We start from the raw sequence: 15694 nt of genomic DNA on the forward strand, positions 1-15694 counted from the left end.
TCAAAAACACAATGAAAAGCATTAGGCAAGGAATGAATAATATAGTAATTTAAAAAAAAATGATTTAAAATATTTTTTCCAGCAGTTGGCCTGGTCTACATTTTATTACAGGGACGTGTTAACTTGATAACCTTAACAGCGATTGTTTAAATCGGGCGTGTAATAAATATTTTTTGTATATTTTAAAATGTGTTTTTAAATATAGTTACATTAAAACAAAGGTGTGTCGTCTAAATACAAATGTTTTTTGACATTTTCCTGTACAGTCCATCTGACGTAAGGCCGTCGTCAGTTGGTGACGCTGTGTCTCTTTGTTGGCTTAGCAGCGGCGACGTTTTGTTGTTATTTTCGCTGCAGCTGAAAAACAGGCTCGGATAATTTTGGTTTTCGTATTGTTCCGCAATCAACATTTCACACACTGTAGACTTAGGTGTGCTTGTCACAAGTTGATAACCACCCTAGGAATGGACTCAGACGAGGGTTATAACTATGAATACGACGACGAAGAGGAGGAATGTAGCGAGGATAGCGCCGAAGAGGAGCCGGAGGACGACACCCTGGAGCTCGGAGAGGTGGAGTTGGTCGATCCCGTGGTGGCCGGTGGAGAGCGAGACGAGTGCGGCGAGACTGGTGGAGGTGGCCACGGTCCCGGCGAGGAGGAGGAGGAGGACTACCGCTTCGAGGTTTTGACTGCCGAGCAGATCCTCCAGCATATGGTGGAGTGTATCAGGGAGGTCAACGAGGTCATCCAGGTAGGTATTCTGGTATGTTGGCGTCAGGAAAGACCGGGGTCCAGGCTTGGGTGAAGCATAAACAGGCCCTGGACGTTAGCTTAGCCGTTAGCATTGTAAGGAGTAGTTTACTTGCTGGAAGTTGGCACTTTGACAACAGCGCTCCGATTTCCACAATACTAAAATGATTTTTTTTCTCAATGTAGCTCTCTTTTGTGTGGGTGTCGCTTAAATGACGACATGGACAACGTTTAATGTGTACATTTAAATATCAATTTTCGTACGAATTGGGTGCCAGGAAGTAGTCTAATCCCATTGAGAAGTTGGCAGTAGCTGTTGCTAAGCTAATGTTAGCTTGCAAGTTAGCTAGCTTGCTAACTAGCCAACTGTAACCGTTAACCCAACACATTATTGGAAAAGCATAATGTCTCTAGTGTTGAGTTACTGCCAGCTCCCACGAGACGACAGTTGGAGGTTATTAACCAGACAATTTAAACTTAACGTTATAAAATTTGTAAAGTAACATAATCGTTGACGTTATTTTTATGTTGGACGAAAGGCTTGGTCATCGAGTTGGTTAGCAAGTTACGGTAAAACGTTAGGTTATTTACGTTAATGTTAACGAGGAATTTAATCGTGACTTCTGAAAAAGTTGGGATGGATTACACGAGCGAACGTTGTAATCTGGCAACGGCTATATTTTAAATTAGATATAAGGGGAAACTCAGTGGAGCCCTTCGGCTTAGCGTTATCTTGGGCCTCCATTTCCTTTCACTTAGCTACCCTTGGGTACAGAATAAAATGGAAAGTGGTCTTGATAGACCTACGAGTATTACGTTTTTGAGAAATAGCGTTGTATTTTATGCAACAAAAAGTTTCTGAATATTATTATTTCACTTCAAATAAGCCCATAACCTAAAGTAGGTAAAATAACAGTACAGTGGATACAGTACAGCCGCATGGCAGTTATCAACAGCAGAAACTGATACGGCGATTCTTCTAAAAATAGTATTTAGATCTACCTACTTATTTTTTTTGTTTTTTGGCACCACCAGCAAATAACTTTTGTAGTTAAATAGCCACATATTTTTTTCTGAATTGAAGATTACAGTGGGGAGTATGTGACAGTAGGATAGTTAACTACTTGAACTTACTTTTCTTCTAAATGTCTTAAGTGACTTTGCTTACACATGTTAAGAGTGAATGGGTTTTTGCCTGGCCTCTGACGACACTTAAGGGGTAAAGTTACAAGAGGCTGATGGATGTATTTCATCTGCAGAGACCTTGTTGTAGAGGCTCCACTGCAAACTTCAGATTAACATAACAGGCAAAACTTCCATAACAATTGTCGATGACAATACTAAGAGTAATTGCTAATCCCTCTCACCTTAGTTATATTAGTATGAGTAGACAAACTATAAGGAACTCCCATCAGAAGTACAGTTCAACAGTGCCACAGACTACAGCCTGTAAAACAAGAATAAAACAAAACAACTTCTCTCAACATTATTTTAATCTTAATAAAGGTAGCATTAATTGCTGTGCAGTTGTATTGGACTGAATAAGCTTGAGCTTCGTGTACCTGATAAACTAGCAACTACTTTATTTTGTCATATGATGTTGATACATTGGTACCATCGTGGTGATATTTTCTTGAGGTGTATTCAGCTTGAATTGCATATTAATAACATGCAGTAATATTAAGATATTTTTGGACATTTTTAATGCTTTATTGATAGAAAGTAGACCGATATGAAAGGGGAGCAAATTGCAAAATTGCAAAAAGGACTCAGCCTAAATGGTATGTGCTCTATGTGGTGAGCTACCGGGGTTCCCCTAAATACAGATGTTTATATTCAGGAAGCGTTATGCTTTGCGGTTGATAAGCCTGCCACCTGCTTATGTCCGTTTGACATTTAGCTGATAGCAGACATGTACAGGTGAGTGTATGAATCTTTAATAAATGTTTGTAAAAGTGAAAGCAGTGCGTAGTGCTTTGAATAAGTAGTTCATGATTGATAGCTGCTTTTAGAGAACAATGATTTGATCATCTTTAGGGACATTTTCCTCTTCAGCTACACAAATTATATCTTAATACATTTGCTTGCATCATGATACAGTGATATCATCAATCACATCATTGAACACCCTACTGTAGTAGTATTGTGTCGTAAATTATTTTGTGAATCCCACCCCTATTTACATCAGGATGGAGTGAAACAAGCATTGTGTGTATGAACAGGTACATTGAGACAGTTTCCTTATCTAATCTTGCAATTGCTGAGACAATCCCTTTGCTCAAACAGTTGAACCATGGCACTGTGACATAGGTAGTGTACTCTGCTGTTGCACCATCATGATTTCACAATTTCAAAATGTGATGTAAATTGTTTATTTTTATGCATTTCTATCATGCATAATACAAAATATGTTTTTACTATTCTTCTTTGAAGGAGACTTTCATCATCATCATCCCCAGGTGTACCAGGGAAACCCCTGAATGCCTGTAACCATAGTGACACCTGGTACAAATCAGTGTGGTGACTTTGGTAGCTCGACAGTCCCAATTTACTATTCATGCAGCAAAGAGTGTAAATTACTTTATAAGTCATATTGTTACCAAAGTATCAATATGACTTTGGTGCTTTTATTACCAGGATTAGTTTGATAGCAGTGTGGAATTGAGAGGGGAGTCGGTTTTTGTGATTTAAAAGTTGTGGCATCAGTGTTCTGTTGTATTTCACTATACCGTTCCTACAGGCAAGCTGTGTTTAAACACAATGCAAAACAGTTTTTTTCTTACGTTACACACAGACGTGTTTGTATGACAGGGCAGACTTAGACTGATTTTAAAATTAAACAGAAATTCCAGTTTTTCCCCTCCCTTTTCCCATTCCTGTTTTATCTCTGGAATCTGTTCGGGTTAGCCACAAATCATTTGCTATCAGTGAAACATCTGTGACTTGTGCAGACACCACCTATAACCAATCTACATTTATTTGCATCTCTCTATTGACTTTTAATGCCACCTCTTAATTTCACTTTGCATTGTGTAACTTAACTGCAGGGCAGCATAAAATCTTGAACTTGGGCTTTTTTTTGGTTGTTTTTTTTATCAGTATGAGCAGAGAACAAATGGGAAGCAGCAAATAGAAAATCTGGAGTAGATCAAAAGTGATCATTGAAACCAGCAGCTCAGCTCTGCTTAAATACTCACTCTGCTCACATGCTCACACAGTGCATTCAAGTCAAGAATTTAGGGTAGATTGTGGTATTTGTTTAGGTCTTAGATCAACATATGACTGATGTTATTATATAAACTTAGTTCTGTAGAATTTTTGTCAAGATGCACTGAGGATATTCTGGCAGCTCTGAAGAGAGTAGCCTTGTACATTGAAAAGCATGGCCAACAGCGTCTCGCTCTATATACTGCACAACACATGTAGATAGAGCACGAATGAACAAGTTTACTTTCAGATGTGGTATTGGCTAGCCGAAAATTTCAGGTATTACTTTAAGCTGACTTCAGCTGTAGGTAATAAATTCATGAATCCATAAATCTGTATAAATCCACCCAGTGATGACTACACACTAAAACATGGTGCTAGATTCAAAAACAGCATGCAAAGAATACATTCACACAATTCATATTTTCTTATTTCAGGTAAAGGTAGTCAGGAAGAACATCAAGAATAGTGTGCATAAGTAATGTGTCAAATCACTTTTATTGAGAAAACCCTCATACAGTGTAACAACAGTTTGTTTGTGACATATCTGTATTGGGGATATCGTCACGGATATTGCAGTGCTGCACGGTATGGTGCACTTCTGTCCAGTTACAGGGGATGGGGCACCGTAATTGTTTTATTTTCCTTTGTTTGTAAGATTTTTTAAAATCATGTCATCCAGTTGTCTGGTTAATGCATCATAAATGGTTGCCATTTAGCCTGTGAAAAGTCTTTGAAAGTATTGTTGTCTGTAGTTGCCTAGTGTTCAGCAACTGCTGTGAAAAGAAAATCCAAACTCCTCAGTGTCATGCAGTCCAGTAGAAGAGCCCTGGGAGTTAATACTACTTTTTGTGTAGGGAGGAGTTGACTGTGGTAGTTTCTATGGCTGTAGTTTGTGGTGGTATTTTATTGGATTCTAATGTAATGAAAGGTTTTTCTGTCCACAGGGTGTTTTTGTCCCCTAACCCACATCAGTGGACAGTCATAATGCATTTATTAATGCAGTGCATTAATTTAAGTAATAATGAATTTATTTATGCAATGTAAGCAAGGGCTTTTAAATCTGTAATTATTTTTAGTGATTTAAAATAAACCCATTTCATTTCAGTTAGTCCTTTTTAAATAACCATTCTGGTCTAGTACTAATATATTTCTGAAAACCTGGACCAAAAAACTGTCTGTTGTTCCACAAAAGAAAGTTTGACTGAAAGAAGGCGTAGAGTTGTGGAAGTGGCTTTTCATGCCGACTTTACCCTTGATTAGAAGTTGTTAAAGTGGAGTTTGAAAGTTGGCAGTAGATAAATGTCAATTTCAGGTTTATTTCTGACCAGTCTTTTTTTTTTTTTTTGTTCCTCTAGAATCCTGCAACAATAACACGCATCCTTCTCAGTCACTTCAACTGGGACAAGGAAAAGCTCATGGAAAGGTAAGAGCCTCTGAAGATCATTCTTTATGTGTCACCTTTAACTTGTCAGCCAACAAGTATGATAGAGTGAGAGTTAATTTCATAACACTTTGTTGTTGTTTTTCTTTTTTGTCTCAATTGACTACAGGTACTTTGACGGTAACCTGGACAAGCTTTTCTCTGAGTGTCATGTCATTAACCCCAGTAAGAAGCCTCGGATCCGTCCTCCAATCAACACTAGATCATCGGCACAGGACATGCCATGTCAGATCTGCTATCTGAACTTCCCCAACTCCGTGAGTCCCACAGTGACACCAGCATTGTGTTGCACTAGCTGAAAGTGGTTTCAGGTCTAAACTTTAGTGTTAAAATAAAAAAAAAAATTTGAAGGTTGTTCAACAAAGCTGTGACTTGGCTTAATACTGCAATGGAGATTGGACACTGTAACTTGTTGAATACAAAAGGACCCCTAGCTAAGGCATTGTCACAGACAGTGAGTGGCATTTTAATCCTTCTCTAAGTTGTTGTTTTTTTTCAGACCCAGTTAACTGCCTCAACAGCAAAAGAAAAGGAGGATGGCTATGTGCTATGACTAATATTTTGTCATATCTTCTATAACCACAATCAGTCCGTGTATTTGGCTCAATGTCAAGAATTAAACTCACAGGATTAACTATTGTTCAAATTCTTCATCAGTATGATGAGCTAATTTTACTTAACCTTTTAAAAGGGATAAATGCTAAAATCAAAAGATTATTTGTGTTACACATCGGTCATTTTAAAGTAGGATATTAGCTAACTTTGCACCCTGTAATCAGACATCTGCTTATGCCAGTTGGTGGCCTTGCTAGTTGGGGTTAGGATATTGGAAATTGTTCCAATTTTAAGTAAGGATTATTATTACAAAGAACGGAAGGGAAAAGTATTTTAAAAGTGTTACATAACTGTGACAGAAAACTGAAAATTGAAAGCTTCTGTGTCCTCCTCACATATCTGAAGTGAAATACAGCAAATACTGCAATTTGTAGCAATGCTGTACCCTTTCAGTAGGAAATAGAAAATAAGTGTGTCCCAAAGATGGTAGAGTTTGTATCCCGTATTGACCCAGCTCTTCTCTACCAAGTGCCACTCAATGCTGCAAATTTCACTTGTAGTCAAAGTTAATTGAAGCCAGGGGTTGATTTATGTGGATGTGGCCTAATCATGCATGGTTACATACAGCACTGTGCTGTATGTACAGACCAGTGGAGGAAGAGTAACTGTTTGAGGGCCATTCTGTTGGCAAGCTCTGTTCTATCAATACCTGCAGGCAGATGCTTTGATGCCAGAACATACCTTAACATTACAATAGAGCAGGTTGATCCATTCGTGGCCATCACATATTGATGGGCATGGCTACTTTAAACAACACAATCCTGCCTGTGGTAGTGGATGAATCATCCAGGAATAATTTGACAGTTTATCAACAGAAAGATTAGAATTAAAGGCACACTGCAGTTAACAGCCCCATTCCTTCTCCCATCAGAGGATAAAGTATATTATCACAGCCAGGTGGTTTATGTGATATCAAGTTGTTCTCCCAAATCAGAAAGAAAGCTGCATAATCCAGACTATGTTAATCAACAATATTTGCGTGTTGGAGAGGTTGGAGCACACAAAATTATCCCCCAGTTATTTTAATCAGTTTTTGAAAAGTATACCATGCCGGCATTGTTGGCTACTGTTGACAGTGTCGCCAGTGAAAGTGATAGCCAACCTGAGTTGTGTCTGTTTGGTGATTCGCTTTACTGTAGTTGTATTTTTTTGGCGCTCTGTCCACATTTTTGTAGCTACCTTTTGGATACGTGCTGCTTACATTCTGGCATCTGGTCGGTACCTTTTTATAAAGTCTGGATGTCACCTGTGCGCTGTGCTCAACAAAATCTAGTGGGTCATAATTAATGATTGAGAAGCATTACTTTTGTATGAGTCTATGCATTTTTGCATAGTATACCTTTTTTAAACCAATATTGTTCTGTCACCTACTGATTCCTCTGAATGACCTCACTCTGATGGCTTTGGCTTGCCTGGTTACCAGAAGCGCATGCAATCATGTGATGTCTTGTTTGTCTTACTAACAAGATTTTTCTCTTTTCCAGTATTTTACAGGCCTGGAGTGTGGACACAAGTTCTGCATGCAGTGCTGGGGAGATTACCTGACCACCAAAATCATAGAAGAAGGAATGGGACAGGTACCCACTAAGAATTTTCCCTGATTGCTGTCAGTCTTGTAATAGTTGTCTGACTAATGATTTGCCTTCTGTGATCTCTCTTCAGACCATTTCTTGTCCTGCTCATAGTTGTGACATTTTGGTCGATGACAACACAGTCATGTGAGTATCTGTTTGTGCTTGTATTTGTTTTAATATTTTGTTGCATATTGGTCAGCAGTGTTGACAATACAAGCGTGTGACTGACCCAGTGGGGTAATGAAAAGAACAGGAAACAATAGATTCCTCTTGTGTTTTATTGTGCACTTTTTGTGACATGTACAGTGTACAGAGACAGATGCAGTTTGATAACTACCTGAGAAATAGCATTGTTACATCTGCAGTGTTAAAATAAGTTTGATTTTGTCAAAGTCAGACCCTAGCTTGTCAGTACATTAAACAAGAAAAGAAACTGTAAATCTTTAAGAAGAAACAACAGGAACAAATTTTATTTGAAATTCTCCCTTCTAAAAGAACTCTTTTTTTTATCGCAGGGCTCCCTTATTATTCCTCTACTTATCTACTTTACAGTGTTGATGTTCAGTCTGTCGTGCAATGAAATATACCTCCACATTGAAAGCATGGACACTAATCTCTTGTAGCACCTCTTAAGCTGACAGTAATTGTCTTAACCTAAATTCTGATCTGACCAGCTAGCAGGAGACCTAATAGTGTTTTCACTGACCAGTTTAGGGTCAATATATACTTGAATAAAAAGGAGTTTTGTACCTCTTACTCAGTAGCCTGCATTTAAAATTGTAGTTTTGAAATAATGAAATGTGTTATTGACGAAATGTTAATGTCAGCAGACAAATGAATATTTTTACCCTAATGTCAATTTACAGTTTTACTTGTGGAAAATTTTAAATTGTGTGACGTCATTTTGTTTCATGCATTGTCTGTTGGAAGTTATACACTGAATATGAAGGAAGGAAACTTTGACCAAAATCACAGATTTTATGTAATGAAGGCTAATAAATGATTTGACCTCTCCTATAGGCGCCTCATAACAGATTCAAAAGTGAAGTTGAAGTACCAGCATTTAATTACGAATAGTTTTGTAGAGGTAAGCTTTGGGATTTTTTTTCCTCCTTAATAGTTTGTTGAAATGGAATATGAAGCCTTTTTGAGTTGTTAGGTTATCCTTTATGCACTATTCGGAAAAGCAGGGACCTTCTTTGTACTTAAGCCATATTCTACCTTTTATCACTCCTTTAAGTGCAATCGACTGTTAAAGTGGTGCCCTGCACCAGACTGCCATCATGTTGTCAAAGTCCAGTACCCAGATGCCAAGCCAGTGAGGTGCAAGTGTGGCCGTCAGTTCTGGTAAGATGGTTTGTGTCAAGACAGTGTATTCGATTATCATTAACTGGTAGCGACAGTACACGAATGTTGACTGTGCACATTAAATAGTCATTTTTAAACATTGTGTAAATTTGATGTGTTTCCTTCTGTTGGCGCAGCTTCAACTGTGGAGAGAATTGGCATGATCCTGTCAAGTGTAAGGTAAGCCACTGGGAATATGTTTACACTTTACAGATATGTTAACCTACTCCTTTAGTATCTTGAGTGAAGTCCTATCAAGATTAGCATTCATTGTGTGATTATTTCTTATTCATATTTGAATTCTTTTGTAGTGGTTGAGAAAATGGATTAAGAAATGCGATGATGACAGTGAAACTTCTAACTGGATTGCAGCAAATACTAAGGTATGGAAACAAAGTAGTCTGCTGGTTTTACCCTCTTGTCTTGTTAGTGTTTGTAGGTAATTAATGTAATGATCACAAATAAATTTAAATTGTGGAAATACTGATCATACTAAAAAATAACATGTTGAAAACGTGAAAAACTGAAGGACTGTACATTCACTGGTAAAGATGTTGACGAGTATTGGCACAAGCTTAACAGCTCATTTGTTTGAATGACAGTCAAACAATGGTCCCAAGCCAGCAGGCCTTCATACTGTTTTGGACATAGCTCTAGATTGATGAAAGACTTGCAAAAACTGCTCCATAAGCCTAAATACACACTTGACCATGAACAAAGACTTATAAAAATCCTTACTCTCACAACAGGAGTGTCCAAAATGCCATGTGACCATTGAGAAAGATGGTGGCTGCAATCACATGGTGTGTCGGAACCAGAACTGCAAAGCTGAGTTCTGCTGGGTCTGCCTGGGTCCATGGGAACCCCACGGCTCAGCCTGGTAAGAGCTAATGGCTTATTTAGTAAATGATGATGGTGTCACTTCTAGTGCTGTGTTAGAATATAGTTTAAATAGGCCTTTTTTTATCGTGTTGTTGTCATTATAATTAAAAACGTTTTAAGTAACTGGAAAGCTAATATAACTATTCAGATAGCAAGTGCAAATCTTCATGTCATGCCGTTTCATGTTTAAATACACATCTCATGTCAGCAGTATTATGTGACAAAGCATCACAACATAAAGAAGTGACAAGTAGTACTGATGTTTGTTACAGTATTCTGGAAAACATTGTTGATGGTTCTGACCTGGCTGTGATGTTTCAGGTACAACTGCAATCGCTACAATGAAGATGATGCGAAGGCAGCCAGAGATGCTCAAGAGGTAATAAATTTCACTCATATCGATACATTTAGAATCTTTTGCATGCTCTTTTTTGTTGGCAGACATGCCACATACCAGCACAATGTTTGTGTGTGTATGCAAACATTCAAAGGTGGCTCATTGGCCATAATTCTTGCTATAAGGCTCGAGGCGCTTAAATACAGGCAAACTGTCAATAAATGAAATAAATAACATACTTAATGTAAGTCTCTGACCTGTTGATAATTCCTGAACTGCAGCTGCGTTCATTCAGGGCAGGCACAACTGACTGACTAAAATGCACACATGACGGCACACTGTAGCAGGCTGCAAGTACTTCAACTGTGTGCTTTGAGTTTGTGTTCTCTACGACGAACAGTATATGTGAGTTTGGTCACATGTACACAGCAAGAAACACTACGTAGCATCAATTATTACTTTGGCATGGTTCAAATCTGCAGTGGCTGCGTGAATCGACCTGTGGTCTGTTTTTGTGTCATTCAGCTCATGGACACATTCAGGTGGTGCTGCCATAAATAAAATGTTTAACGTGCTTCTAAAGATACACCAGAATAGAGTTGAATAATGTTGGCACAAATCATTCAGTGGAGCTTGACCAACCTGGCTATCTGGCCAAAGTCAACTAGCATGCAACAGCTGATCGACAACAATTAGTGCGCTGCCAAAGCTTTCCAGGTAAAACTTGCTCTGCAGAATTTCTGTTGCATGCATGCAAGTAGTAGACATAAATAGACCATTTTGACAGCAGTTGTTTGGGCCACAGGGAGTATGAAACCGAGGATGATGCATACTAAACAAAACAACCTGTACTGAATGGACTGGGATGAATATATGTGCCGTTACACCCCAAGCAACTGTGATTTCTGATCACACAGCAGCAGCATCCAAAGTATGGTTTCCATCCCACTGCACTGGGTGATGCACAAAATTCTGACAAGAAATCCTGTAAAAAATGTATATCATTTGGCACAAAAGTGCCTAATATGTTTTAAAAGAATACAATCTATTCCAACTAATCAAACAAGTGACAGTAAGTGATGTAATCCTGCTGTACAGTATTAAAAAGTCAAACCAAAAAAGAGTGGGCTGGACCAGGGAATGCTGCTGCATTTGCCTGGATATGAATGTCTATTACACCCCTGACGAACATGATTGATGATTGTTGCATACTAAAGAATGTTGTCTTGCTTGAAACACCTGCAGAATACAATGTAGACATTTCATTATACGTAGCTAATGATACAGCACCCAGCAATTTTTAAGATTTGCACTCTAGTACAAATCAAGTTGAGCATGCTTGAGTTAATGCCAGTTCCATGATGTGTGTGTGCAGCGCTCCAGGGCAGCCTTGCAGAGGTACCTGTTCTACTGCAACCGCTACATGAACCACATGCAGAGCCTGCGCTTTGAGCACAAGCTCTATGCTCAGGTCAAGCAGAAGATGGAGGAGATGCAGCAGCACAACATGTCCTGGATTGAGGTGCAGTTTCTGAAGAAGGCTGTGGATGTGCTGTGCCAGTGCCGCTCCACACTCATGTTCACTTACGTCTTTGCCTTCTACCTCAAGAAGAACAACCAGTCCATTATTTTTGAGGTATGATAAAACAGAAATTCTTGGCGTAACAGAGCAGATGGTGCATGAGTTAAATTACTTTTAATATTTATATCTACAAATAAAATTTGCAAAGCAATTTGAGTGTTGATTGATAATCTTGACAGTAATCACTGTCCTGAAATGAGGAATATGCAGTTATCATGGAATTGTGTTTGTAGTGCCACATAAAGGCAGCACTGCAATTATAAACTCACCACATCTAGATGAACTTCATCTTCACCAAAATCAGGTTGGCTGATCCTTTGGCAGAAATTTGTCTTTTCCATTCAGTCATAGCTACTTGTGAAACCTTGTTAGTGGGCAAATGGATATCCCACGAAATCCTGGCTACATTTCCATTCAGCATTCCTCTCTCTGGCAGCAGATCTAGTCCACTGAGAAAGGCCCAAGACTGAATTAGTCACTCGATTGTTGGGAGGAGCGAATGTGAGGAAATCAGCCCAAACTTCCTGTAATCTGAGCTGGGCCTGATACAAGATCCTCTGAAGTGTAGGAGGCATTATCATGGGTAACTGACAGTTCTGTTAGAAAAATATTTAGCTTTTTTTTTTTTTTTTTTGGTTCACCAGAACAACCAGGCAGACCTGGAAAATGCCACTGAGGTGCTGTCTGGCTACCTAGAGCGGGATATCTCCCAGGATTCCTTGCAGGACATCAAGCAGAAAGTTCAAGATAAGTACAGGTCAGTGAAGAAAGAATCATAATCACTGCCTGCCGCTGATACATTGGTCTGTTCTTGGACACCAACAAGTGTTTTGTTTCCCTACAGATACTGTGAGAGCAGGCGAAGAGTGCTGCTACAGCACGTGCATGAAGGCTATGAGAAGGACCTGTGGGAGTACATTGAGGATTGAGGACACGTCCCAATGCAACGGACTCTTGAGTATCTTGACAAACTAGAGCGCTGATGCAATTTAACAGGGCAGCACGGGCCTTCTGCCGCCTCTCCTTCGGCAAACCAACCACTTTTGCATCATTTTTTTTCCTGGAGTTGTTTAACAAAATCTTCAAAATAAATTATATTTAAATACAAGGTAGAGTAATAAAAAGAACGTGTACTACAGTATTGTTAGCAACAGAGTGGAGTCTTGAGAAAGCAGAAAATCCATCTTAAACAAATACATCCTTTTGGCTTGTATTGTAACACCTCCCCTGAACTATCTTTTTTTCCTTTGTTTTTTTTTTTTTGTTTTTGTTTTTGTTTTTTTGTTTTTTGCTTGTGAATCTTTTCTGTTTTGATTTTGACTTTTGTTTTCCCATTAGTGTGAAAAATGTTTTCAACACAGCTTTAATTGTCCTGGCCATGTCTGCAATATGTGGTGAGATCCTTGTCTGAGTGGCTGAATGTTGATAGGTTGATTGCAAAGGGGCAAAGACATTTCAGGGGGGAGAAGAAGAAAAAAAAACATCAAATGAACAAAATAGCAAGTCTGTATTTTTCAATTTGTAAATAGTCCATATGCATGGGAGTTAAAGAGCAAGAGTGGCACGTGTTTGCATAATTTTGAAATTTTGAAATATTTATTCTTTACCAATACTGAGAAAGGTGTACTTTCGCCATATAGGTCAAGTCTGTCTACTCCCTCCGTAGTGTGTGGGAGCTTGGATGTCTTTGGCAATAAGGCATTCGTCCCGTCATCCTCAGTCTCTTCAGAGCAGTGCACAGTGTTGCACCTAATCAATAACTCTTAGTGGGGACTGATAGAAAGAATTTCTCTTAGTTGCCAAGTGATCAGATAAAGGACTCAGTGGAAGTACACGGCTGAGATAGAAAACAAAGAGCAGAAAAGGTTTTACAGTTTAAAGGTGAGGTAGAACGCACCGGCCCTTTGTCCCTCTATTCTAACCCTTTGCCGTACCCTCTTAGTTGTTTTTAGAGGTGTTTAACATTTAAAACCATTACTAATTATTTGCAAGAGCCAAACTGAGTGACATTCACTCTTTTCTTTTTTTTTCTCTCTTTCCCGACGTGGCTTGAGATAGCCCTCTTAAAGCTCAGCTTGCACCTTGGGGATTGAATGAGGGTAATAGAATGTACTGACAGCACAGCTTTGTCGTGCTGCTAATTGAGCTGGATCACTGTCAAACAGGGTCAGGCATTTGCATCACTCTTGCAGGGAACACTTGGGTGGTATGGGCCTGGTAGTGGTCGTACCTCCTTGAAAAAGATCTCTCGCCTTGCAGTGAGGCAGAACATAGCTTTAAACCAAGCTACACAGATGGACTTGCGTGATCCTAAGGCAGATGAGGAATATAGGGCAAACTTCTAAAGGTTGTAGGACTGTTTTATAACGCTGTTATGCTTTTGCATTAAAGACTGTATTTTTCGCACATGGGTTGAGGATTCGACATTGAAATGTCAGTGCCCCTCCAGGTTTTGCATTGTTCTATGTGGTGGTTACTCTGGTTGTCAAGCTCTCTGCTTGTAAATGCTCGTTCATGTCTCTGCAATATGGCAGTCTTAACAAGATTGACTGGAGGGGGCATGAATATACAGGCACTGATGCAAGTCAGAAGATGACACCAAAGTGTCAGCTTTCATTAAAACACATCCTTTAACCCAGTTTCAGATCTTTGGGGAATTCTCTCCCAAATGCTTCTTATGTGTTCAAACTTATTATTTTATCCTAGCAAATTATAAACTGTATTGTTTATTTGAATAAATGTCATGAGAAATCTCATTTTTGGGAGTACTGTGTGAGTCATTAGAGTAGGTTTGGTCTCAATCATATGAACTACCCAAACATCCACGATGCATTTCTGCGCTATGTATTTTTGCAATGTAGTGTACGACAGACCTTGGCAGAGCTGTGTCTTCCAGAATTGCGTGGAATCATTTGGTAACTTTTTCTTTTTTAGGCAAAAATGTTTCTTTTTAAACAACATATACTTGCAGACTGTATGAAAAAGATCAGGTGGTTGGTTGTATGATGTCACTTTTGAATTCATTTTGTCTCTCGAGTCACACACCAATGATGACACAGGGTGAATGGATAGTAACAAAAGATGGGCTACTTTCTCTAAGCTGTCTTGCAGTAACGCACCAGTTGTAGCTGTGATCATTAGGCTAATATGCTCTCCAGGGCTCACTCTGTTTTCATTGTGTCTGCTAGTAGTTCATGAACATTTCGACATAACGTTTGAAGTAACAGAAGCAGCTACTTACATTAAACTGAGACATCCAAAAAAAAACCTTTTAATACTTTTCTACATATCTTTTTCTTTATGCTATCAAAGGTGTTTTATTTCCTATTAGTGTAAAAATGTGGGAAAAATTAGTTGTCTGTTTTGGAGAAAATATTAAAGTGCAAAATGTTGCAAACATCATTCTGGCATGGGTGGTTGTTTGATAATGGACACAATGTTTTTGTTGTGGCAGTGTCCATACTCCTTCAGTAGAATGTGTCGCCACAATCAATATTTGATGTGTTTTTAAACTGTCCTTAAGATAACCGCCGTGTACTTGGGTAGTCACATGTACAAACTAAATCCATCACTGAAAAAAAACAGTCTCCACCTAAATGGTAACTTGAAAAGTGAATTTGCAACTAAATATTCTGCCACAGGATGGGGACAAAGACACTGTCATTCAAACTTCAAGTCTCATATCTTAGGTTACATTCCGAAGGCAGTGTTTACAAAATGAATTGCTCATTTTTAAAGACACTTTTCTTGTGTTTCAGTCACAGCATCGCAACTACACTGATGTAATGGGAAGCAAAACACGTTAACTGTGTCACTGTGTAACTGATTGTGTCTAGCTGGTAATCTCAGTGGGTTTAGCAATATGTTCACGTTACCTTAATATTCAAGAAATCCCATGCAACACAGGTGAGTAAAAAAAAAAAAAAAGCTTCATTGAGTAGTCCAAAAACCAATT

The 15694-nt window shown here is 38.8% G+C and overlaps 1 protein-coding gene across 1 annotated transcript; it reads left to right on the forward strand.

The window, feature by feature from the left end:
* Nucleotides 1–296: 296 nt before the first annotated feature.
* On the forward strand, nt 297–15140 carry arih1 (ariadne ubiquitin-conjugating enzyme E2 binding protein homolog 1 (Drosophila)). The gene is made up of 14 exons (XM_049573626.1): nt 297–752; nt 5317–5384; nt 5512–5659; nt 7502–7594; nt 7680–7735; nt 8612–8678; nt 8832–8938; nt 9076–9118; nt 9250–9321; nt 9688–9818; nt 10142–10199; nt 11533–11793; nt 12384–12496; nt 12584–15140. The coding sequence occupies exons 1-14, from the start codon at nt 465–467 to the stop codon at nt 12666–12668; spliced, it is 1590 nt and encodes a 529-aa protein (XP_049429583.1). The 5' UTR covers nt 297–464; the 3' UTR covers nt 12669–15140.
* The last annotated feature ends 554 nt before the right edge of the window (nt 15141–15694 follow it).

This window comes from Epinephelus fuscoguttatus, linkage group LG4 (assembly GCF_011397635.1).
Source record: "Epinephelus fuscoguttatus linkage group LG4, E.fuscoguttatus.final_Chr_v1".
NCBI lineage: Eukaryota > Metazoa > Chordata > Actinopteri > Perciformes > Serranidae > Epinephelus > Epinephelus fuscoguttatus.